At 47.4% G+C, this 23,496-nt stretch overlaps 1 protein-coding gene across 1 annotated transcript in view; it reads right to left on the reverse strand.

The window, feature by feature from the left end:
- Nucleotides 1-23,496, reverse strand: part of Dscam (DS cell adhesion molecule) — a 665,830-nt gene that overhangs the window by 246,442 nt on the left and 395,892 nt on the right. The window contains exons 5-8 of the mRNA XM_047564141.1: nucleotides 18,711-18,989; nucleotides 15,368-15,643; nucleotides 8,995-9,291; nucleotides 8,035-8,310 (exon numbers count right to left, since the gene is read on the reverse strand). Of these exons, the coding sequence (XP_047420097.1) occupies nucleotides 8,035-8,310; nucleotides 8,995-9,291; nucleotides 15,368-15,643; nucleotides 18,711-18,989 (1,128 nt within the window). The remainder of the gene's footprint in view (nucleotides 1-8,034; nucleotides 8,311-8,994; nucleotides 9,292-15,367; nucleotides 15,644-18,710; nucleotides 18,990-23,496) is intronic.

Below are 23,496 nucleotides of genomic sequence, written 5' to 3' on the forward strand. Positions count from 1 at the left end.
GAAAGTTTTTGAAGAAAACTAGACAAAAATAAAGCAAAACCAGACCCTTTGTGTAGACTGATGGAATGTGTGGTTTAAACCCAAAGTTGACAAAACAAAACAAAAATCCCAGCCCACCAGTGGACAGCCCTGTCCGAGGTGTGGTTCATGAAACCAGAGTCACGGCTCCTGGGAGGAATGTGGTCTCCTCGGGATGGAGGGCATCTCCACGTGCCGTAGAGACACCAGTGGTGCCCAGAGTCACACACACCTCTGTGTCTTCACGAAGAACACCAGCTGCTCGGCTCTGAACAAGGGCTGTGAGAGTGGCCGGCCAGCACGACAGAGGCTCCCTGTCATACACGGGGCAGCTTCCGGGGGGGACAAAGGAGCAGAGGGCCGCCAGGCAGGGGAAACGGGGGTGGCCCTGGGGAAGGCAGATCTGCACCCAACAGCGGAAGCCCTGTCTGATGGGCACGGCCATTTAGAAACACAGTGGGCTCCGAGCACGGAGCAGCGCTGCAGAACCCCAAACCACGGGCCACAGTCCAGGCGCAGAGCCAAGCTGGGAGATGGGTCTCCACAAGCTCCAAGCTCAGCCACAGCCCTGCGTCTAAGACCCATCATCCGCCTACACAGACCCAAGCTCAGGCTGCTCTACTTCCTTGTCTCTCTACACGTGGATATAATACGTACCCATATATTTTATAATGTGCATTTTTATTTATCCATGAATATATGCTTACATCATAGCTAATAGATGTAAATATTATTACACCATACACATGTATGAACTACAAAACTCTGTTGCTCTTATGCATTGTGTTTTGTACAATCCATATAAAATATTCTCCTGCACGATTTTGAATAATTGAGAGTTGTTTTATCTGATTTAGAATATCATTATCAGGACATTATCACCAGCACCACCAGAGGGTTTCGTTGGTCTGTCTGTGTGCATGTGTATATTTGGGGTGTACATATTATATGTATTTGCAACAAGATGAATTATGTGGTAGCAGGGAAAGTGTTAGTAATTTTCTTGGCTTGCTTTCTTCCTTTCTTGTGTCTACACAATTCTCTAAGTTTTCCATGTTGAGCAAGTGCAACAAATATTGAAAAATCTTATTTCTCCTACAATTTAATTATAAGTAAATAAAAGAATTATGTTCTTTGACATTACACCAAGTCCTACACATAGGATTTCCCCTTCTAGGGGAAACCAATTGGAGAGATTTTTTAATAAAACATTTAATCAAGGGCTCCCTTAAAGAATTTTCTAGAATAGAAGAAGAATGATAAGTGGGTCTACCTCCAGGACAAACCCATCTGAAGGGAAGGGTGTGAACTGTGTTCCAAGCTTGATTCCACACCCTCACCCAAAGCACAGGGCACCTCCTCTGACCTCGGTGGCCAGCTCCCAGGTAGGAGCAAATGCAGGCCTCTGACCACATCGGAGGAGTCCATTCACGCATAGTTCAGAAAGAAGGAAGAGTGAAAGTTCCCTCTTCCCAGCTGCCTTTCACCACATTAGGATATTAAACTGACAAAGAATTTAAATGCCCATTTGAATAATGAACTACCATAAACAGATATTCATGTAACGTATTGCCATGATGTTGCCCTCAGACCTAACTTTTCCTCTTGTATTGTCTATTATATGGCTGCATTCCCTAAGAGATTTTGAAAAATCAATATAAAAACTGCACAAATGAGCCAGGCAGTGGCACATGCCTGTAATCCCAGCAGCTTGGGAGGCTGAGGCAGGAGGATGGCGAGTTCAAAGCCAGACTCAACAAAACCAAGGTGCTAAGCAACTCAGTGAAACTGTCTCTGAATAAAATCCAACACAGGGCTGGGGATGTGACTCAGCGGTCGAGTGTCCCTGGTACCTCCCCGCAAAGGAAAACCTGCAAAAGACTTATTCACGGCCACACACGAACGACCTCAGAACACAGAACTCTGCATGAAACACTGCTCAGCCTCAACGAGGGACCTAAACGGAGAAATAACACAGAGAAAGTGTACTTTCTAGGCACACCATTGTAAGCTGCTCCAGTCTCTAGGGAGAGCAGGAGATGGGAAGAAGGGGCGGCAGCTGAGAGGGAGAGGCTTCATCCCCAGCAGATCTGGGACTGGACCCAGTGGGAGCTGACGGTGCTCCGGATGTGACGGAAAATGAGCAAGCATCAGAACGCAGCCGTGGGAACCCTGCCAGCTGTTCGTGTCACCTGGACCAGGTGACATGGGTTGTCAGGAGCCCCTGAAGAATGCTGCCCCTGGAAGGCAGCATCCCAGCTGCTCACCTGGAGCAGAGGTGGGCCCACTGTCAGTGCGTCTGCACGGAGCCCTCCCTTCCTGCTGCACCGCCCACCCCTGAGGTGCAGCCTGGACACTCTGCCCAAGTGGGGTGCTTCCTGCCTCGCAGTGCAGAACAGCATCTCTGGTCAGCTGCAGAAGACAAAGGGCCCTGGACAGAAGAGTGGGGGATCCTAGCAATGACACTTAATTCTCTCTTCATGCTGAAGGGCGCACAATAAAAGGCTGTCTTCGAATAAAGAGGGAAGTGTTACGCACGAATACACTAACCAGAGTATCGGCATGTTTACAGTAAGTTTGTTGAAGCCCATGCATGTATTCCAAGGAGGGGGTAGGAGATGCCCACCTGTCACCCTGTCCTCTGCCAATGAATGCTGATATGGAAGCCAATCCTGTTCTTCTTTAGCACAAGTTTACTTGACAACCACAAAACAAGCACAGAAATGGGATGGAAACGTGCAAAAGTGAACGTTTGTGATTGTTCTTTGCTTTTCCATCATCTCATCTCATCTACTAGAGACACTGATTTAAAAACCCATACAGTAAGCTTCCAAAAGTTGGGTACTTCTTAGGCTACTTATTGTTTCAACCACCTGTCTCAATTAATTTTAGACAATTTCCCCAAATTCATGGTTCGAAATTCCCACATTCAGAAACCAGAACTGTGAACCACAGACACCGACCACTGCTTCCAGAACCCACATCTCAGGACCCATCTCGGCCTCTGCATCACCCAAGCCAGGTCTTCGGGGCCGGCTTCTGCTTCCGACTGCCTCTCACCAAATGCACCCCCTCCTCTTGTATCTCTCCAGACTAACTCTCTCTTTCTCTTCAGTTAGACCCTCCATATCTTCCCCCTACTTTAAACAGTTTTCTTTGACTTTTAAAATAGCTCTCCTTCTGAGGCCTTTGCGCTGCTTTCTCCTCAGTCCAATCCTGACTTCTCCCTGCTAGGTGAATGGCTTTTCCAAGACTCACGCTGGGCTGGCGTTGGAATCAAAGTTCTGCATTGGTGCCTCGACTGCCTCACAGAGCACATCTTGGCTCCCCTTTCCCTGTTGCTCTGATTCTGTGTCATCGGCACTGTAGAGTCACTGTGAGCATTCACTAGGGTGACGTGTGCGCAAACCAAGAAGTTTATATAAACGTAAACAGAAGGTGGTAGTTCTACCTAGCAGCCAATTCACTTTCCTGGGAGTGTTGGTCTCTAGCAATTAGAACACTCAGCTAGGCACTGCTGAAGTTCAGTGTGGGACCTACACTAGTCAAGGAGATGCTTTGAGATGTGTTAACTATAAAGTCACTTGTTAAATTGAAATGAAGTAAAAGAAGGGATTTCAACATTCATTTCTGCCCATGTGTTTGAAGGCAGAAAAGTCACACTTCTTTTTCTTTTTGGGGGGTACTGGGGACTGAACTCAGGGGCACAGAACCACTGACCCACATCCCCAGTCCTATTTTATGTTTTATTTAGAGACAAGGTCTCACTGAGTTGCTTAGAGCCTCGCTTTTGTGGAGGCTGGCTGTGAGCTTCCTGAGCCACTGGGATTACAGGCAGGCACCACCGTGCCTGGTTCATACTTCTTAATAGTTAAATATACTTCAGAATTATTGAAGCTTCAACCACTATCAACAGTTAGCATGTTATTTACATTGATCTTTGGGGTTCTGATTCCCAAGCATGTCCTACAAAATAAGCAGAAGGGCCATGACTATTATCAAGAAAGACAAGACTGAAAAATAGTATTGTTTCCAGACACCATCCATGCAGGTGCGTGCGCGTGCCCACACACACACGCACACATTCAGTGTCACCAAGGAAACTTTTGGTTTGCAGCGTCATGATTGGAACCAGTGGGCCCACTTTCTCTTCCGACACTTGAGGTGTCGATTTTCTCAATAAACTATCCACTGAGCACCAAGAGGAAAGGTAATGCAATGCACGTCTCCAAAGAGGACAGCAAGACAGGCTCCCACTCTCAAACCACAGGGAGCGCCAAGATGCTCATGAGTTGGCCGTGCCTAGCTAGCTCCCTCCTGAGAATAGCCCATGATTGAAAACAGTAAAGATCACGATTCTTAAAAAGTCTTGATAGACCATGACCTTGGCCACGAGCATACTGCTTAATTTATGTATTTCATTTCAAAACACTTTAAAGTGAAAATTTAAATGTGCAGAAGTCAATTTGGTCTAGACCTCCTCACATCTGAGTGAAAGCTAACACTGTTAATGGTGTATGATTCACTACATGTTGAAAGTTCAACGTTATCTTAAACAAGGAATGCATGGTGTCTGGAGCCAAATGACCACATGCGTCCTTGTGTGGTCACACAGGCACATGGCCAGGAGCACAGGAACACCCTGGCAGCCACACAGGACCTAAAACTACTACTTGGCAAGGGGTGTGTTCTAGGCAGACAGAGGTAGGCCACCCTATCCTCCCAGGCTGCGATTTTCTATTCCAGACCTGAAGTGTCGCCTGTCTACACAGAAAAGATGAAATTAAATAAAAGAAAGGCGGATACTCCTTAGTATTAATGGACAACTAGCACTTGTACTGCAGTTTATGAAATGCCCCTTAACACATAAAACATGGCCTGAAGCAAGAGTAACAAGTAGGTATGCTCCCTCCCCTCTGTACAAGCAGGTGCACTGAAATAACTTGTATTTATTAAGTGCCAGCAGAACATAAGTACTGTGTGCACCTTCTACCTTCCAAGATTCAAGGCAATCCACTGTGAAAGTCCTTCCAGACGTGCTGTGCTCTGTGGGCTCCGTGGAGAACCTACTCTGCCTGCCAGGGCTCTCCTGGGAGGCAGCAGGGACGGCGCCGGCTCTCGCCTGTGGCCGCCGTGTGTGAGGCCGTTTGGCTTCAACACTGCTCGCCCCGGAGGCCTCCAGCTCTCTTCCTGGCTGTGATTTCATGGCCACACTTGCTCTCTGCCCCTCTGCTGCCTAATATAGTGCTTTTTATACCTGCGATGGGTCTCTTTAGGGGGAGGTTTTTTTGCTTGTTTGTTTATCTTTGTACGGAAAGGGCAGAATCCAGGTATGCTCTACCGCTGAGATTTCCACAGTCCTTCTATTTTTTACTTGAGACAGGGTCTCGTCTTACTAAGTTGCTGAGGCTGTCCTTGAATTTGAGATCCTCCTGCCTCAGCCTCCTGAGTTGCTGGGATTACAGGCATGTGCCACCGTGCTCAGCTTAGGGGACATTCTTAATAAGATGTTTTGTTTTCTGAGGGACTGACCGGTTCAATGACTGCTCTTTATTGAGCCCATTTCAATAACTAAAATGAATGAACTTTCCCACCCCTAAGGTGGGTTGCAGGGGGGCAGCCTCCCCGGGCTCCCATTGCTTGGGCCACAGGATGGGTCCAGACTTGGACTCCTGGCTCATGGAGACTGCTGGAGAGTCCCTGCCTAGGACAGCCCTATAGGGCGCTGATGGGAAGAGCTCTTTTCTTTTCTGGTTGTTGATGGGCAAGCTAGTCCAGAGATAACAGGGCCAGTTCCCTGTCATGAGGAGAAGCTGCTCTCGGAGAATCAAGTCAAAGACCAGAGGAGCTCACAGGAGAGAGACAGACAGAAGGCTCAGCTGGCAACCCAGCGTCTGGATCAGGCTGCTCTGCAGACCAGCGTTGTCTTTACCCTCTGGTTCTGTGGTTAACATGCCCTGAACCTCAGGTCTTGTCTTTTATGATAGATACAGTAGCTGTTGCTTTGAGTTCTTGCACTTCGCCCAATAAGGTCAAGGTAAGTGAATCGATGCATGCCAACCTAGGAAATTTAAAGAGTCAAATAAATTCACATAAAGAGTCCAAATAAATTCTTTTAAGCATGAGCTAATTTAAGTTAAATGGATCAAAACTAATAAATCGAATTACGCTGGTCTGGTAAATTTTAAGAAGAAATGTTAAAGATTCAAATGAGCTTTGTTGAATTTATGTCTCCTAAAAGTTAGTATTAAAATATTTAGACCCATTTATCTAATAATCATACTTTTGGCGATTTTTCTGGAAAGAATTAATCTTAAAAGCAGACAAAGGCCGGGCACAGAAAAGTTCATTTGATGCATTGTCCACAATGAATGGTTAGGCATGAGAAATCAACTTAATTTTCATCACTGGATTAGCTGGCTGATCTCTGAGGCCCCGAGACCTAAGGTGTGCAAGAAGAAAGCCATTTTCATTAGGTCGCTAGGCTGCGGTCTGCCTTTCTCACTGTGTTGACATTAACACTGTTGGCATGAAAGCAATGGTGAGTGATACTGCCCGGCCTTAGCAGGAATCACCTCAGTGATCCTAAAACCTCCGGTCCTCCTGGTGCTGACTGCCACTAGGTCCTCGGAGGAACTTCTGTTTGTCTGTCCTTAGTTTAAGTCAGTTTCGTTTGCAGAGGCCGCGGTGACATGCTGCGCTTTGGCCTTTGATTATTTGAAAGTGCTTGCAAAGGAGCTGGCAACTTTCGCACGCATAATGGATGCTTAGAAGAAACTTCTAAACACAAAACTATTTGACTAAATTGCTTCCTAAAATCAAAGATGTGTTGGTTACAAGACCAAATAACTTTGTTTAGGCACAAGCTTGCTTCAGTTGGTTTTGAGGGGATTGTTTCACACTTGGAAAAACAATGAAAGGGATCATTTTATTAGACCTTGACCTTGGAGTTCCTGTCATTTCTAATGGGTTTGTAATGAGCTGGGTTGGAGCACAGAGCACTCTGCTGCCCTGGAGGAGCATTTGATACACCGCTTCAAGAGAGAAAGATGAATTTTTCACTGCCAGGATCACGACCGACCATGTCGGTAGAAAGTAATACAACTAACTGAAACTTCAAAGGAGAAACAATTTTAGGAAACCCATATTGGCACCAAGAGCTTGATGGGGTGACCAGTATTTGGCCACTTTTGTGGTGAGATTAAGGGATGTGAGGTTGTGATATTAGACAGTGAGCATCTGTTTTCAAACGCGCAGCCTATCGTGTTAAGAATCACATGTGGGCAAAACATTCCCCCAGGGAAACTTTGTTGCTTGGACCGCTCAGGCAGGCAGCTCAGTGGGGCTGGAGGCTGCTCGCACCCATGTGGAGAACTGTTAAACAACAGTTTGAGAACTGTTATCATGCAGATTATTCACACAGTTGGAACATTTTCATTTTATATTTGGCTGGGGATGGAAGAAGTGGCTCCCCCAAAGGTCTACCACTGTACAACGTTGTGTCCTTGGGGGACTTGTCACGTTTCTTTACTGCTAAGGAGACTAGGCTGAGCAGCAGGATCCGCACAGACCAGTCCTGCAGTGCACAAGGCTTCTGTCAGGGAGACCCAGGGTCCTGCGGCCATGGAATTTCTGTGGCACTCCTCAGCCTACTCAACATGAGAGCTTGGTTTAAAGTTCTCCTTTCCTACAAAATATCCCTTCCAGTTAGACTCTAAAACAACTCACTTTCTGAGTCTTTAGAAAAGACAGACACATGTCTTACAACCATCTGACAGCCAGCCAGGTAACCAAGGCAACCATGGTGTTCTGAGATGATGTTAACCGCGCATGTCCTCAGGGAGTCCTCGCGGAGAGGACAGGAACCCGAGGACTCGGGAGCCAAGAGGACATCCAAGGCGCCCACCGTCCCGCATTCCTCAGAGTCCCCTGCCCAGGGGACGGCGCCAGGGCCCCTCCCGAGGGCCGGCCTGGGCAGGTCCAAGCGGTGAGTGGGCGCGGGGAGGGCGGGGTTACCTTTCACGGTCACGTGCACGCTCTGGCTGGTGGAGAGCTGCGGCTGGACCAGCACGTTGCAGGTGTACTCGCCCTCGTCCACCTCCTTCTGCACGTCCGAGAGCTTCAGCGTCCCGTTGTTCTCGAAGGCCACCTGGCGGTGGTTAAAAGGAAGCAGGTTCGAGTTCTTGTACCACTTGATGGAGTAGTACGGGTAGCCGATCACGCGACAGTGGATGTAGGTGTCCCGCCCGGCGATCGCTGTGATATTTTTCATGGGTCGGATGCTTGCGGGCCCTGGGGAGACACGAGGAAACTCTTGAAAATAATTTAAGGGTACGTCTTATGTAGGGAAACGGGTCACGCTCCTCCCTGAGTTAAGAACACATAGATTACGTTCATGTAAGCTCATCTTTTTCCGTTAAATAAAATTTCAGGCATTTGGCATTTTCTTCTAAAGATTATTTTTTTCTTGTATGACTTTCAGATGAATTGAATGAATGTTAAATATTTTCCCTATTGGCTGCTTCTATGAAAGTATTTTTAATTACAAGATAAAGGCAATTTAGCCGGTAAAAGTAGCTCGTCCACACCGCACATCTCATGAGCGCTGGTGGCAGTTGATGGGTCGCTCGGCCCTCTCTACAAAGGACGCGGTGGAGATGGACCACGGATGGATGCGGGTTAAATGCCACGCACACGAGGCTCAGCATGAGCGCAGCGAAACAGGAGGAGAGGAGAAAGGAAAGTCATGCAGAGCATAGACCAGGGAAGGCAAGAGCAGATCGAGAGGACAGTCGAGGAGAGAGGGGCTGACTAGGGAATCAGGATGCCATCCCCGGTTAACCCGCCAGTGGGGCGGAGCGGGCAGGAAGAGGCGGCGGGGCCTGGCTGGCGTTCCGGGGCTCGGCGCGCATGCAGACACCTCCTTCTCCGCTACAATGAGTCGTGTGTTTTTCGAGGAGCTGATTTGACAAGCACCTCTTACGTTTATTCGAGCCTGGTACAGGACGACTCCGGCCGAGTTGTTGGCGGTGCAGCGGTAGACGCCCCCGTCGCGGACCTGCGAGCTGGAGATGTTCAGGTAGCTGACCACGTTCCCCTCGGACGTGATCATCTGGCTGATGCGGTGGCCGCCGCCCTTGAGGATCGGGTCGTCGTCCAGCGTCCACGTGATGGTGGGCAAGGGTGTCCCCTTCACGTTGCACATGAGGGACACTGGTTCTGCGGGACTCACCACTTTTTCACTAAAGGCAGAAATAATTTTGGGAGTTCCATCTGCAGGAAAACAAATTACGGAAGGAAGTGGCGCATACAAGTAGTTAAACAGCTGCCCAGCATGGCTGTTCAGTGCCTAGTTGGTAGATGCAGAGGCTGGTAAACTACAGGAGAGGCCTGGGTGTCTCCACAAGGGACTCCCCAGTGAAACAGGCAGGTCAGCAGTAGTAAGTCGGGTGTGTTTCCTGACTGTCTTGACAAAAGGAACCCAGGTGTGACCCAGATACTCGTGTAAACAGTCACGCTCTGCAGTCTACAGTTCAAAAGGTGCATGTCCCCTGGGGCCATGGGCACACCCAGTGGTGGCTTTACTGTCCATTCCCTCAAGTCATAGGGGATTTCTCTCCAGGGGACTGTTTAGAAGAACAAAGAAACCTACCAGAGTCTAATGGTCTCATCTTTGTCATTTTCTTACAAGGAATGATCTTGTATAGATTTAATTACAAACAGTAATAGCATTAATGCTCATGCAGTCTCTGAGAATCAGTACCAGCTAGATACTATCATGTAGTAAGTATTTCTGAAGGTATTGTAAGTAGGGTGGCCATATAATTTATTATGCAGCTTAGAATGTTTTTGGAAGTGAAATGGAAATTACTAAATAATTATGCCAGGAGAATAGTCATGAGCCAGAAGGATCCCAGGTCAACTGGAATCTGAATCTTAGAGAAGTTTCCATAGCAATTTCCAATATGTTTAACAAAGATCAACTTCATATTATATTGTTTTCTATCACATATATGGATGATTTCCCTGTTATTCTGTGGGAGTACTAATAATATGTTTTTCTTTCTTATATGTCTTTCCATTACAAGAAAAAGAGATACATGCACATTAAAGAAAATATATGATAATAAAAAGGAAGGAGTTTCCAGGAGGCCCAGCTGCCTCAGTGAACAAATCAACACTGGGGTACTTTTTCCCTGGCATAAGTGAATCATTCTGACATAATTTTGATCAAATGAAACAGGATTTATGAATCCTACAATAAACCCCACTGGTTTAGATTGTTTAATTTATTTATTTTTAAATGAAAGACAATGATTAATAGATTTTTCTGGTTTTTAATGTTTATTACAAAAGATATATATATGTGTGTGTGTGTATGTATGTATATGTATATACACACACATATATACACACATATATATGTATATATAAACAAAAGGCAAAGAGAAAAAACAAATTGCTTGCAATTCTATCAGAGAAAGATGAGTGTTAATTGTTTTAAGAACTCCTGAGGAAAATGTCACTCAATACCCCAAAACTTTGAGGTCTACTTCTGGGGCCAGTTTGGCCTACTGTGCAGAGTCCTGGCGTGGGTCACCTCTGCTGCCCTCTCTGGTGTCCTGAACCCTCACGTGCTCATTCCCAGGTCTGCAGGGCCCTCCAGGGTGTCTGTTTCCCAGATGCATTAATAAGTGATGTTCTCCAGTGACCTTGGGCTGTTGAATTGTGAACAGTTTTTGTTTTTTCATTATCATTGTTGTTGTTTGCTATCAGATATGAAAAGAGAACTTTAAAATATTAAAACGATGCCAGGCACTGTGGCGCACACCCGTAAATCCAGCTAAGACAGGAGGATCGGATCACAAGTTCAAGGACAGCCTGGGCCACTTGAGATCCTGTCTGAAAATTTTAAAAAAGTAGAAAGGGCTGGGGATGTCGCTCAGCAGTAGAGTTCCCCTAGGCTCAATCCTCTGTACCTCAGTAAAAAACAGAATGAGATGAAAAGGTCATTTCTGTGGCGAATACTGCGCGTTGTGCGGGTCGTTAGTTTCACAGAGCAGTTGTCATCCTATCATTGTGAAGATCCTTCTTGGTACTTCCCCAGTCACCACGCATGGGAGCGCTGAGGTTGCTCCATTGTCCACGATTCCACATTCTAGGTAGGAAATGTTCAGCTGGAAACTTCTCTAAACTGATTTTTATACTGAGCACTGGAAACATGTGTTTTTATCTGTTTAGGGAAGACTTCTTCACTGATGTTACTGTTCAGCGTAGGTGATGTTGACAGTGAGTGAGATGCGCACACCTTGGGGGTACGAGTGAGTTCTGCTGACTGCACACACCTGTGTAACCCACCAAGACCGTCAGAACCTCAACCTTTCCTATCAAGATCTCCCAGGGCTCCTTTTCATCAATCCCACCCACCACAGGCCAGCACTGCCCTGGTCTGTCACCAGGAGCCAGTTTTTCCTGTTCTTGAGCTTCAAATAAATGTAAGAATATTTTTATGCATGCCTATGTGCTCCATAACCACAAAGCAACTCATGAAATTAGGGAATATGACTTTGGAATTGGACTGTCATCTGGAGCACACTCCTTGCTGAAATTCTGCCCACTGACCAATAAGGTAAGCCCCTTATTGCTATTTCTTGCCACTCCAAACAGTTATCACCCATGACATTTATCATGTCTCTTTAATTTCCTGGAAACTGGGACAGGCTTTAATCTCTTGTTTCTTAACTTTGATTTATTCTTCAAGGATAACTTTGTAGACAGTTGTGAATACTGGGTTTGCCTCCTTTTTCCTCATGTTTAGATGCTGGTTTCATACTTCCTGGGAAACACCGTGAAACAATGTTGCTTTTCACATGCTCATTAGCTATTCATGCATTTCTTTTCTGCAGTGTTGCTCAAAACGTTTGTCCATTTTTATATTACCTTGTTTGCCTTTTCGTTATCAGTTTTTAGGAGTTTTAATATATATGGAATGCAAATACTTTACATACATCAGATGACAATGATCAGATTTATTTTCAAGTATTCTCTATATACTAAATATAGTATCTGTCAGACATACACATGGTACATAGTGTACATGTTTGTGTGTTTGTGCTTGAAATATTTTCTCTCAGTCCATGACTTCATTTTCATTTTCACAAAGATGTTTTTGTCTCTGGCATTCAGCACTTTCTGTGTCCTGAGAAATCTTTCCCTGTGCCCAGGTCATGAAGAATTCTTTTCATTTCCCACGTTCTTCATTCCTTTGGATCTGAGTTCCCACTCTGATGACTTCATTCACCATGAATGTGCAGGTTTTCTGACGTCATTTTCTTTCAACTTTTATTTATTGGAAATACCTTTATTCTGCCTTAATTTTTGAAGACTATTTTGCTATAGAAGTCTAGTCTGATTTTTTCCTCAGAAACTATAAAGCTGTTTCTCCACCACCTTCTGTCCTCCCACACACTGGATGAGAAGCTGCCTCTCATCTTTTGATCTTCCCTTCATGTAATGTTTTCCTCCCTCAGATGGACAAGGTTTTCTCTTTCTTTGGTTTCCTGTGGCTTAACTCTAACATGCCTACATGTAATTTTCTTAGTCTTTTTTCTCGAGGGTTCCTGAGTTTCTTGGGTCTGCGATTCTACTTTTTTCATGCCAAATTTGAGGAAATTGTGGTCATTATTTCTTCAAATAGTTTTTCCCATTCTCCATCTCCAGAAAGGCAGATCCTGTCCAGCTCAGGCTATCAACGCGCACGCTCTTCTCCAGGCCTCAGATGGAACGGGTGTTTGCCTGCCCTCAGTCCACTGAGCCTTTCTTCCTCCTTCTCTAACATTGCAGTCAAGTACATTCAGTGAATCGTTTCATTTCTGCCCATTGCTTTTTATAGTTTCCATTTCTCTGTTCTTTCTTATATGTTCACTCATGATATCCATATTTTCCTTTACATTATTGAACATGTGTTAAATAGCAGCATTGAAGTTCTCATCTGCTAACCCTAATGTTGGGGCCACCTCTGGTCTGCTTCTGTCACCTGCCTTGGCTTTGCATTAATTGGTCACAGTATCCTGTTTTTCTTTTTTGTTGTTCTCTTTGTCCTGTTTTAATACATCTAGTTATGCAGTTATTTTTAATGGCAGACTGAGATCCACCACACACACATACACACTCACTCACATTTTTGCAGTTCATTTGTCCACCAAGTTTTCCAAGGAGATGAATTTGTGAATTTGGAGACTCTCGTGATCCCCTCTTTCCTGGAACTTTTGCCCCAGCCCCTCTGCATGCAGGTGTTCTGGATTCCGAACTCTGTCCTCTCTCACCTGAATCCAGTAAGACCCAACGCTTTGCATTTCCTCTAGTGTTTTCTCCCTGCACTGCATGGGCCATGGGGAAGTGTCCTCAGGAGACGATGTAGACATAACCTGGTCCTTTTCCCTTCTTCCAGAGGTCAACTCCTTTCTGCCCACTTTTGGAACTTCTTCATCGAGTATCTGTAGTTCTGCTCTCCCAAAGTTTGTCCTTTTTATGTGCTTGAGGGTTGGTCTGATGCTTGGTATGTTATCATTTCCCAAACTTGAACCTGTTATTTTCTTTCATATTCCATTTGCTGATTGGAAAACTCAGGGTTTATCTTGAACTTATAATTACGAGGTTCCAGTTTATTTGGCCTCACGGGAAATGTTCTCAGACATTCCCTCCTGTCCCTGGGCTGTGCCATCCTTGGCGGTGTGAGTCCTTCCCCTTTTATCTTAATCTGTGGCCATCTACGGGACCACTTGGAGGCTTCCCAGGAACCCTGGGTGGACACGGCTCTCCAGCAGATACGGGATGTGTATCTGTGATTCCATTTCTGCTCCCTTTTGCTACATTAGCACTGTCATCTCTCAGAAGAGAGGAAAATAAAATGAAGCTTCTTGCCCTGAATGGAAACTGACATGCGACAAATAAATCCGTGCGTGCACGCAGGGTCCCCCCTGCCCCTCTTTTTGTTCAACTGACAGGCTTTTTTGGAGATGAAAGCCGACGTTATTTTCCCAGTGAGACTGGAGCGTCTTTGAAATCTTTCTCGCTGTCACTCTCTGATAACCTGGGCCCTTTCAACATCATTATGGATTATCAATATGCTCTTTAGGTTTTCTTAGTCACACGAGATGGTTGCCGAGGTAACTAAGCCTAGATAGGTAATCTCTCCTTTTTCTACAAAGAATCTAAAAATAGTGAGTAAGGACTGGGGAGCACTGTCATTAGCGACCTGGCTGTGTGCAAATTGATCACTTTCTGCACTCAATCATTCTGGGGAAAGCAGTGCCAGGCATTTAGTATGCGTTCCAGGTCTTCGGCTAATTTCACCTCTGCTTTGAAAACCTCACCGTCTGCAGTGAAACGCTTGACTCAAAGCAGGCATCTCATCACGAAGCCTGCTGCCTCTTAAAAATTAGCTAAGGTGAAGAAAGCAATAACAGAAGTATTCTCTTAGCATCAAGACCCATTTAAACTTACTTGCATAAACTAATAGATTTTGTTCATTCTCCCTTTGGGCTATATAAAAATCATTTCATTATTGTAATCAATTGATAACAGATGAGTTTTAAATTATATCAAAAGACACAATTTCCAACGAGACACAGACAAGCTAGTTCAATTGCCTCTGTACCTAGATGGCTGACAGTAGTGTCACCCGTCATGGCTGCTTTCCCTGATGGATTGATGAGCATAAGATTTAAGCACACTGCAGTCGGCTAGGAGAAGCCGGTAGCAAAACCTTATAAAACCCATTAAATTCCATCAGTTCTGCACACATCCCAGCCACCAAAATTTGTGAACATCTAAATCCGTAGACCCAGCCTAGGGTCAACCATACCCATCAGATGCCATGTTTCAGCCCATGAAGCACAATATTCAGTTTTTGGATCACACTTTGTCTCCAAATTTATCCTTGTCACCAAGAGGCTAGGCCCTTCCCTGCGCCCACCCTCAGGGGACATTTGCCAAACCAGGAGATATTTCTGCAGTTGCCACTTGGAGGGTGTGCTATCGGCATCGGGGGTAGAAGAAGAGATGCTGCTGACATCCCCCCGTGAGAAACAGCCCCCAGGGGCTCGAGGGGAGGACGGATAGTCAGCCAGTCAGTGCCACGTGTCTGAGGTGTCTATCTTGACAAGTGACTTGGAATGAGTGGACACTGCGGGGGTCCATGCGACTCCACACAGGACAGCTCCATTCTCACCAGGACATGCTCGCATGTGCCTGAGCTATGTGAGCCACCAGAGCAGAGCGTCAGCTGGAGAGGGAGACCCGCGAGCTCCGCCCCATGTCTGTTGGCCCCCCCAGCGAGCCCACTGACCTTCAAGGACCACCTGCACATAGTCTTGAGCGGACAGCTCATCCTTGCGCACAAAGCACTGGTATGCGCCCCCGTCACTTTTGACCATGTGATCCATTATAAGGTTTTCGCGGTTGATCCCTGTGATCCTCACATTTTTGCCAGGGTTGAGGATTTCACCATTTCGGTACCAGGAGAGCTCCTGGTCCTCAGTCCCTGTCACGCTGCAGGACAAGGAAACCTGGCTCCCCACGCTGCTCTTGACCTTCCTGGGACTGATGGTGGCTTTCAGTGGCTCTGGAGAATTGGGCGAGAGAGAGAAAGAAAGGAAAAGCGTCACTGGATGTCACTCCGAAGCACACCAACGACAAGTCGGATGTGCCGCTGCCCCGGGATCCGCATTTTACATCTGCTGCGTTCCACCGGGCGCCCTTCCATTTGGAACCGCCTCCCGGCTGCTGTTTTCCTGGCCTTCCTTCTTTGCATATTGAACAGAATAGTACTGCTCAAACCGGTCTCACTGAGCACACGTGAGGAGGCTGGTTACCACCAACCGATGATCAGCAATGCAATGAGCTAGTCACCGACAGGACCCGAGTACGTGTGGGAATCCCATCTGCCTGTGGCCTAACCAGGGCCGGCAGCACAGCTGCAAAGGCAGGTTGACAGGCGGATACATGGCCATGACGTAGGAGTTCCTCCTCAAGAGGAAGCTCGCTGACTTGGGCAGAAATGAGCCTCCAACCCTGAATTCCTGTTTTCAATTTCAAAAAGCTGGTTCAATGTAGAAACGTTCACTGAGCATCTATCAGGTGTCAAGAATGGTTAAACTTACAGTGAGACACAGACCAGTAGTTTGTGGGGCAAACTTGCATGGTCCGTAAGATCGCCAAACACTGCTCACTCAACATTGAATCAGTCTTTCCTTAATTCTGTGAATTTTGCATTATCATCTGGAAATGTTTGCTCAGAGAGATCAAGTAATAAGCAAACCCACTCAACAAAACAGCAAAAAAATAAACAGCAAAAAAAAAATTAATTAATTAAAAAATACAGTTTTCCATCCCAGCTCTTCCTGACTCTTCACCCCACTGGATCTCAGGCCAGCTGGAGGGTTCAGTGTAGATGCCACACAAGGTCCTTGAAGGATAACAATGGGCAAATTACCAAAGCAGTCTGGGACAGATTGCTAGGGACCTTGAGGTTCTGGAGAAATAATCAAGGGAACTTACAAAAGCATTCAAGTCTGTTGAGCCATGGAGGGCCAAGTCCAACAGACTTTTAGGAGAATGGATTGATCCTACTGTGTTGGCCAAGCGAGACTGAGAGACCGGGACAGTAAAGAGGCATGATGGGTGTCTAGGGAGGCACACTGAAGATCCAGCCGTGGGCAGGCAGGGACTTTGAGTCTGGCTGCAGGGCGTGAGGACAGCCCATCTCCACAACCTGGCAGGACCTGGGTGTGGGAAGGAAGGGCACCAAGAAGACCCAAGGTTCACAACTGGCATTGGGGAGGGGAAGATGTGCTAACTGGGAAAGCCATATTGGAGGAAGAGACAGCAGAGACTTCGGTTTGCTTTTTTGCCTTGTCTTCTGAAGAGCCAGCTCCCCACATGACATAAAATTGGGAGACACATGTGTGGGATGCTGGGAAGGAAACTGAGGCTAGCCATGCAGGTTTGGGGCTTATTTTCAGAGGGAAGGAATTCGAATAAAATACAGGTAGCATCAAAAATAAAGAGAAGAACTGAAAGAGAAGAGGAAATGCTTTCAGTCTAGAGTGAAGACAGAACTGAGCGGCAGTGTCTCCCTGGGAAGGAGCGATGAGCAGGAGGAAGAGCACAGGAGAGAGGCCTCTGAGCACTCTCCTGGATGCCGCAGAGGGTCACGACCCGGACAAGCACGGCCGGAGTGTAGACCTGTGATACGTGCATGGTGACAGCCTTGAGATGGAGAGCGACCCCGTGCTCTGCAAGTCTGCACTAACAGGAGGGGACAGTGGCTTTGGGGAGGGACCTTAACCTTGGCCAGGAAGACGGGAAGGTTGGGATACCCAGGTGTAGAGAATGAAATATTTCATGAGGAGGGAGCAGCGTGAGCCATGTCGTTTGCCATCGGACACACAAGAGTTTGCTTTAGGGATGAGAAAAAGTTAGATCTAGCAGGAACTGGGGTTTTCTAGGCAAAACAATGAGAAATAAGACCAGATAGGTTTTCTTGAGCTGCCTTTGATACTATCCTAAAATATAACTGTATTCAATAGACACAAGGGGCCAGGAAAGGTGTTTTAACACAAGATTTAGGGCCCATGGGGGTCATTTTACTGGCTCCCGAAGCTGCACTGTTGGTCCTACAGCTTCTTCGTCCACAGCAGGGACCTGTGGCCCCTTGTCTTCCTCTGCTTTCCAGCCCCACCTACGCATGGCTGGTGCTGACTGCGGGTCGGGCTGCGGGGAACTCGTTCAGACACTTAATACAAATGCGTCCTCTTAGGCCAGCGTGCTGCTGGGCAGTCCACGCTGACACTGTGGCCATCACCACTTGGCACTGAAGAGGCCCTTTCATAGGTAGGCTTGGTCTAAAGGAGCAACGGGGTAAGAAAACGCCTCCTGTTTCACTGTGAGATCCTAGGGGTTCAGTTTCTTTCCCTCACCTCTGAATGAAGACCGAAGGAGCCTGATCGTGGCAGGTCAGAGAACCTGTCTGGTCAGGCTCTGCATCCCGGGCTGGTCCTGTGGTCTTGGGTGATTCACTTAGATTTGGTTCTTGGTGAGTAACATGCAGGGTGCTGGACTAGGTTAGAGTGTGCACCCTGTGGCCACAGCCCTGCTTCTAACGGACCTTCAGCACCTGCCACCTCAACAGGTTCCACCAGGCCACCGAGCCCGCCCACGGGGGGCTGGACCAAACCATCTGTGACACTGAGTCCACGCCCAGTACTTGGTTAACTGGAGTCCTACATTTCTCCCATTTAGAAGTAAAGAAGCATCTGGAAACAGGCCACCAACAATTACATTGGCTTCCATGGCCTGTGCCAAAAGACAGGGCAGCCTGCCTGTTTTCAGAGGGGCTGGCCCACCTGAACCCAGCAGCTGGCAAAGTCGTCTGGGCCGTGCAGCCTTCTGTGGCCTACTGACCGTCTCGAGGCAGGCACATCAGCCCGCCGTGGCTTCACACCCATGCTGTGCACCCCAGGACAATTCCTCTGAGCATCAATCTCCTCATTTGCAAAACGGGGCTCCTGCTGACGTCAGCAGGATGGGGTGAGATCAACGAAAGGCAGCGGAGAAAGGCTGGCCGTGGGCGACCACAGGAGCCCCGCCACGGCGGCCAACACCGCTCTGCCAGTTACCGTCCAACTTACGTTTCACGTACAGGCGGCCTATCACCTTAGCAGTCCCATATCGGTTGGACACTTCGCACACGTAGCTGCCTGAGTCTGAGGGGCGAGTGTTCTCAATGAGCAACCCCGTCACTGTCTTCTGGAACCTTCCGGAGAGTTCCAGGGGCATGTTGTCCTTCAGCCAGCGGTAGTCTGGCTCCGGGTGTCCAAGCGCTTTGCAAGGCAGCTCCACGCGCTGCCCCGCCATGGCTTTGCGATGGTCAAACCCATCCAGTATGGACGGAGCCGAGTTCGCTGGGTCTGTGGAAGAGAGAAGAGCTCTTAGAGGTCGTGAAGGAGGGGGAGGCTGGTGTTCAGGACCGCGGGCTTCCTGCGGAGCTTCCATTGTGGCCATCACACCGACTACGGACGCAGGTGTGTAAGATATCATACGGAGCCACACACAAAAAATGTCCATCCATACGATGCTTCCCCTCAAACCCTACCCAAGGCGAACCCTGGCCAGAGATCCTGCTTGCCATTCTCCCCTCCGGAATCAGCAGGCTTCCGCAGGAACTGTCTGCTCGTTTCAAGGAGAGAACTGGCTTCTCAAACCTGCCAAGGTTCGATTTCCCCTTTCAAAGGAGCAACAGTGGTAGACAGTGGTGTAGTATCAGCAAAATTCATTTCATAAAACAAAGAATTCTAGCATAGTGATTGAATTTGAGCATGTTTTATTTATCCATTTCAAAAAATTTTTGCACTTTGAGTTTTCATCTTTGATTAAATTGTACACGTTTGACTAATTGTACACGTTAATGTGGCCCGAGTAATATTTCAACACCTGCACACGGTGTGTGCTCATTAAATCAAGCCGCCATGCATCCAGCTTCCTCACTATCCCTCATTCAGGTTGGCGTTTCCGTTTTTAGCGTCCGCATGTGAGAGAGAACGTGAAATACTTGTTTTCCTGTGTCAGGCTTATTTTGCTTAACATGGCCTCCAGTTCCACCCATGGGCTGCAAATGGCAGGATCCACTCCTCTTCGTGGCTCAAGAGCTGCATTTTCCTTACCCAATTATGCACCGATGGGCAACTGGGCAGCCTGCACTTCTCAGCCGCTGTGACTCACGCAGGGGCAGACACGGAGGCGTGGGGCTTCTTTGGTGGGCTGGCTGCACTTCCTCTGGGCTTACAGCCAGAAGTGGGAGATGGCTCACCCGTAGGACTACCTGCAGGCCCTCCTCGCTGCTTCCACGGGCTCCGCTAATGCCCACCTGCCAGTGCCTGAGAGTTCCTTCCTCCAATATATTTCCAACTATTCATCTGGCGAAGGGTTCATATATCTATATTTATGTCAATACATGTTAATGTATTCATCTATAAAGTACTTGAGAAACTTATAAAAGTAAGTAAATTAAAGTAGGCAAATGATCTGAATAAACACTTACAAAGAAGGAATCCAATTGGTGAAAAGAAATGAAAAACTGCCTGCCATCCACGGCCACCAGTGACACCCAAATCAAAACCACCGTGAGACACGGCTCTCCCCGCTGGAGTGGTGGCCACTCTCAAACAAACAAACAAACAAACAAACAAAAACCATTTTAACCCCAAATCTAGGACCGGTACAGAGGGGCACTGGGGCCAGACAGGGGGCCAGCCAGGCACCTACGTTCCACTGGGCGGGTGGGCATGGGGGCAGGCAGGGCATAGGTGACCGAGTGGAGGCCCTGCTGCCTGGGCACGTGGAGAGAAGGTGTCACGCGCGTGGACGGGGAGAGGACTGGGCGCCTGTGAAGCGTGCTCTTCAGCGACTGAGCGGGGCCTCCAGTGAGAGGAGGCCTGGCCACCAGCACAGGTGGCAAGAAGCCACGTTCACAGGAAGCAGCCTCTTCACGGCCCTCTCAGGCGCCCACTGCCAGCGAGGAAGAGGGTCAGCTCCTCCCGAGAACCGGGCCGGTGGGACCCTCCAGTGCTGGGCCTTCTCAACTGTGCTCTCAGGGCAGATCTTCCCACTGGGGAAGAGTGTGAGTTACAGCCCTGAGTGTGCACGCCCGGCTCCACGCCCAGTCTCTGCCCTCTGGGTTCCTCCTGCCTGCAACGTGCGCTAGACCGTGTGCAGGAGCAGCCAGGCGGGTCTCTGTATCCAGGTCCTGGAAGGAACTCTGCGCTCTTAGACCAACATCTTGTGTCCCCACACCGGCTCTGGGACGTGCATTCTGCTCTCCGGTGTCCTTGGGTTCCTCCTGTACGTGAGGACATGCCAAACGCACCCTGTGCGTCTGGCCAGGTGGACCAGGCATAATGTTTAGAAAGTCTGTCCACGCTGCTTTCCTTTGTAAGACTGAGTCACACGCTGTGTGTGCACGTGTGCGTGTGCATGTGTGTGTGCACATCTGTGCATGTGTGTGCGTCTGCGCACTGATGGACACGTAGGTTGTTTCCGGATCCTGGCTGTAGTGAACAACGCTGCGGTGACCCCAGAGCGCTGACCTCTCTGTGAGATACCGACTTCATTTCCAGAGACCATAAGCCCAGAGCCTGATCGCAGGACCGTGGGCTAAGTACAAGTTTCAGCTTCTCAGGATGAATAACTTGAAGATCTAACTTACAGCACAGTGGCTGTGGTTGATGATACCGGATTGTACATACGACATCTGCAAAGAGAACAGACCTCAAATGTTCTCAGCACACACGGGCCCAGGACCCTGTGAGGAAACGTGACAGGCAGGTTCTTTAGCCTGACTGTGGTAACCATTTCACAAATATATCTATGTGGATGCATGTGTATAGATATAGGTGAGTCTGTATATATGTGTGTGTGTGTGTGTGTGTGTGTGTGTGTGTAATATCTCACTCCATGTGTAGAAATATTACATACATACATAAATACATACAAAGTTTGTCAGGTCTACATAAATAAAGCTGAAAGATATAACCTCTAGCTAATGAGATGCATGAGGAGAAAAACGTGCACTTGTAGAAAATGATACTTTAAGGCAGGTCACATAGCTGACAATAGTCTTTGTGACTTTTTTCCTTTCTCTTTTCCACCACATGGAAAATAGATGTAAAGGCTGGAGCTCCAGCAGCTATCCTGGACGATGAAATAGCTGTGAGAATGGAACCCTCAGCTGAGAATGATGATCAGAAAGACAAAAGCCTAGTTCCTGGTGACTTCAGAGCTGCAAACCAGCTTCTTTGATGTGCGGGAGAAGCAAGCGTCTATGTTTAACATAGTAGCAGTGAAATCATCTGGAAAGATCTTTTGAAAAGGCTGTGATTCCACTGTTGGTCACGCAGGGCAGCCAGCAGGTGTGACTGGAACCAATGAACACGTTCAGCGAGGTGTCCTCTGCCGTGACCTTGAGTCTCTGGTCCCTGGAGACACATTCACCGCTTCACTGGTAAGGAGAGTGTGACGGACAGGAACAGGGGCCTGGAGGAGCCACACAGGCTGCGCTGAGGTTCTGGACCCCACCTCCTGCTGCCGGAGTCCCCACGTCCCACACTGCCAGCCACGCACATGCTTGGTGGCGGGCTCCAGGGGATCGTCCACAGTGCCCCAGTGTCAGAAGCAGCCCCCGTGCCCACATGCCTGCCAGGCCTCAGGCCTCTTCCACCTCTGTCTCTGTCTGCAGGGAATTACAGACTCTGCAAAGTGTGGCCTGCACACCCCAGGGGTACTGTGACCTGGGAAAAGGAGAATGTCCCAAAGCCAACTGCAAAATGACCTAGGATGTTCTGACCATTTGTGACTTCTCTTTTTCTCTCTTTTTTTTTGTTCTGGGGATGGGACCCACAGTACTCCACCACCGAGCACATCCTTAACTCCTATTTTTTATTTTGAGACAGGGCCTTGCTAAGTTGCTGATGCTGGCCTTGAACTTGAGATCCTCCTGTCTCGGCCTCCTAAGAGGCTGCCATGAGTGACCTTACTACCTCTTAGTAATTGACTTAAGGCACTATAACTACCATGGGGACATTGTTTGGTGAATAGAAATTATATCTGAGGCAGAAGTGTTGCTTGAGTAAGACTTTCTAATGTCATTTCTGAAAACTGCCTTAATTTGTTCAAGAAATGTGAGGATATGGTGTCAGCCCTTGCTCTTGAAAACCCAGATCTCAGTTACACTACACTGGAAGAGTGTATTCTGAAAAATTAAAAAATCTGTCACTCCGCTCAGTAGTCAATGGGATTAGGATTGGAGAAAGTAACACAAAAAGGGTGTCCCCTGGGCAGGGGTGGCCAAGAAATAACACCCCAGCTTGTACTTGATTATCTTGCAAAAAAACCCCCAAATCTCAGGAAACAAAATGTACTCATTTTAATTCTAGTCATAAAATACTAATACCAATAATTGTACTTAAAACTTTTTATTCCCAAACTTTATTTTATACTGTTTTGAACCCAGTGATGCTTTACGACTGAGCTACAACCAAGTCCTTTTTATTTTTTATTTTGAGGCAGGTTCTTAAGTTGCTGAGGTTGGCCTCAAACTTGCAATCCTCCTGCCTCAGCCTCCTGAGTAGCTATAATGACAGGTACGCACCTTACACACAGCTAAAACTAACTATTAGTTGAAGATTTTCAAATATGTCCCTTAAGATAGCACTGCATAATTCTGACGAATTTTTAAAAAGAATGGTTGGGATAATTGGATCCACATCAAAAAGCAGAAATTAGAGTCTTATATCATACAACCCATAGAAATACCTATAGAAATTAACCCCAAATGAATCATAGGCCTAAATATAAATGTAGAAATGGTAACAATTTTAGAAGATAGGAAGAAATCTTTGTGCCCTTGGGTTATGGCATAAG

Source organism: Sciurus carolinensis, chromosome 9 (assembly GCF_902686445.1).
Source record: "Sciurus carolinensis chromosome 9, mSciCar1.2, whole genome shotgun sequence".
Lineage (NCBI taxonomy): Eukaryota > Metazoa > Chordata > Mammalia > Rodentia > Sciuridae > Sciurus > Sciurus carolinensis.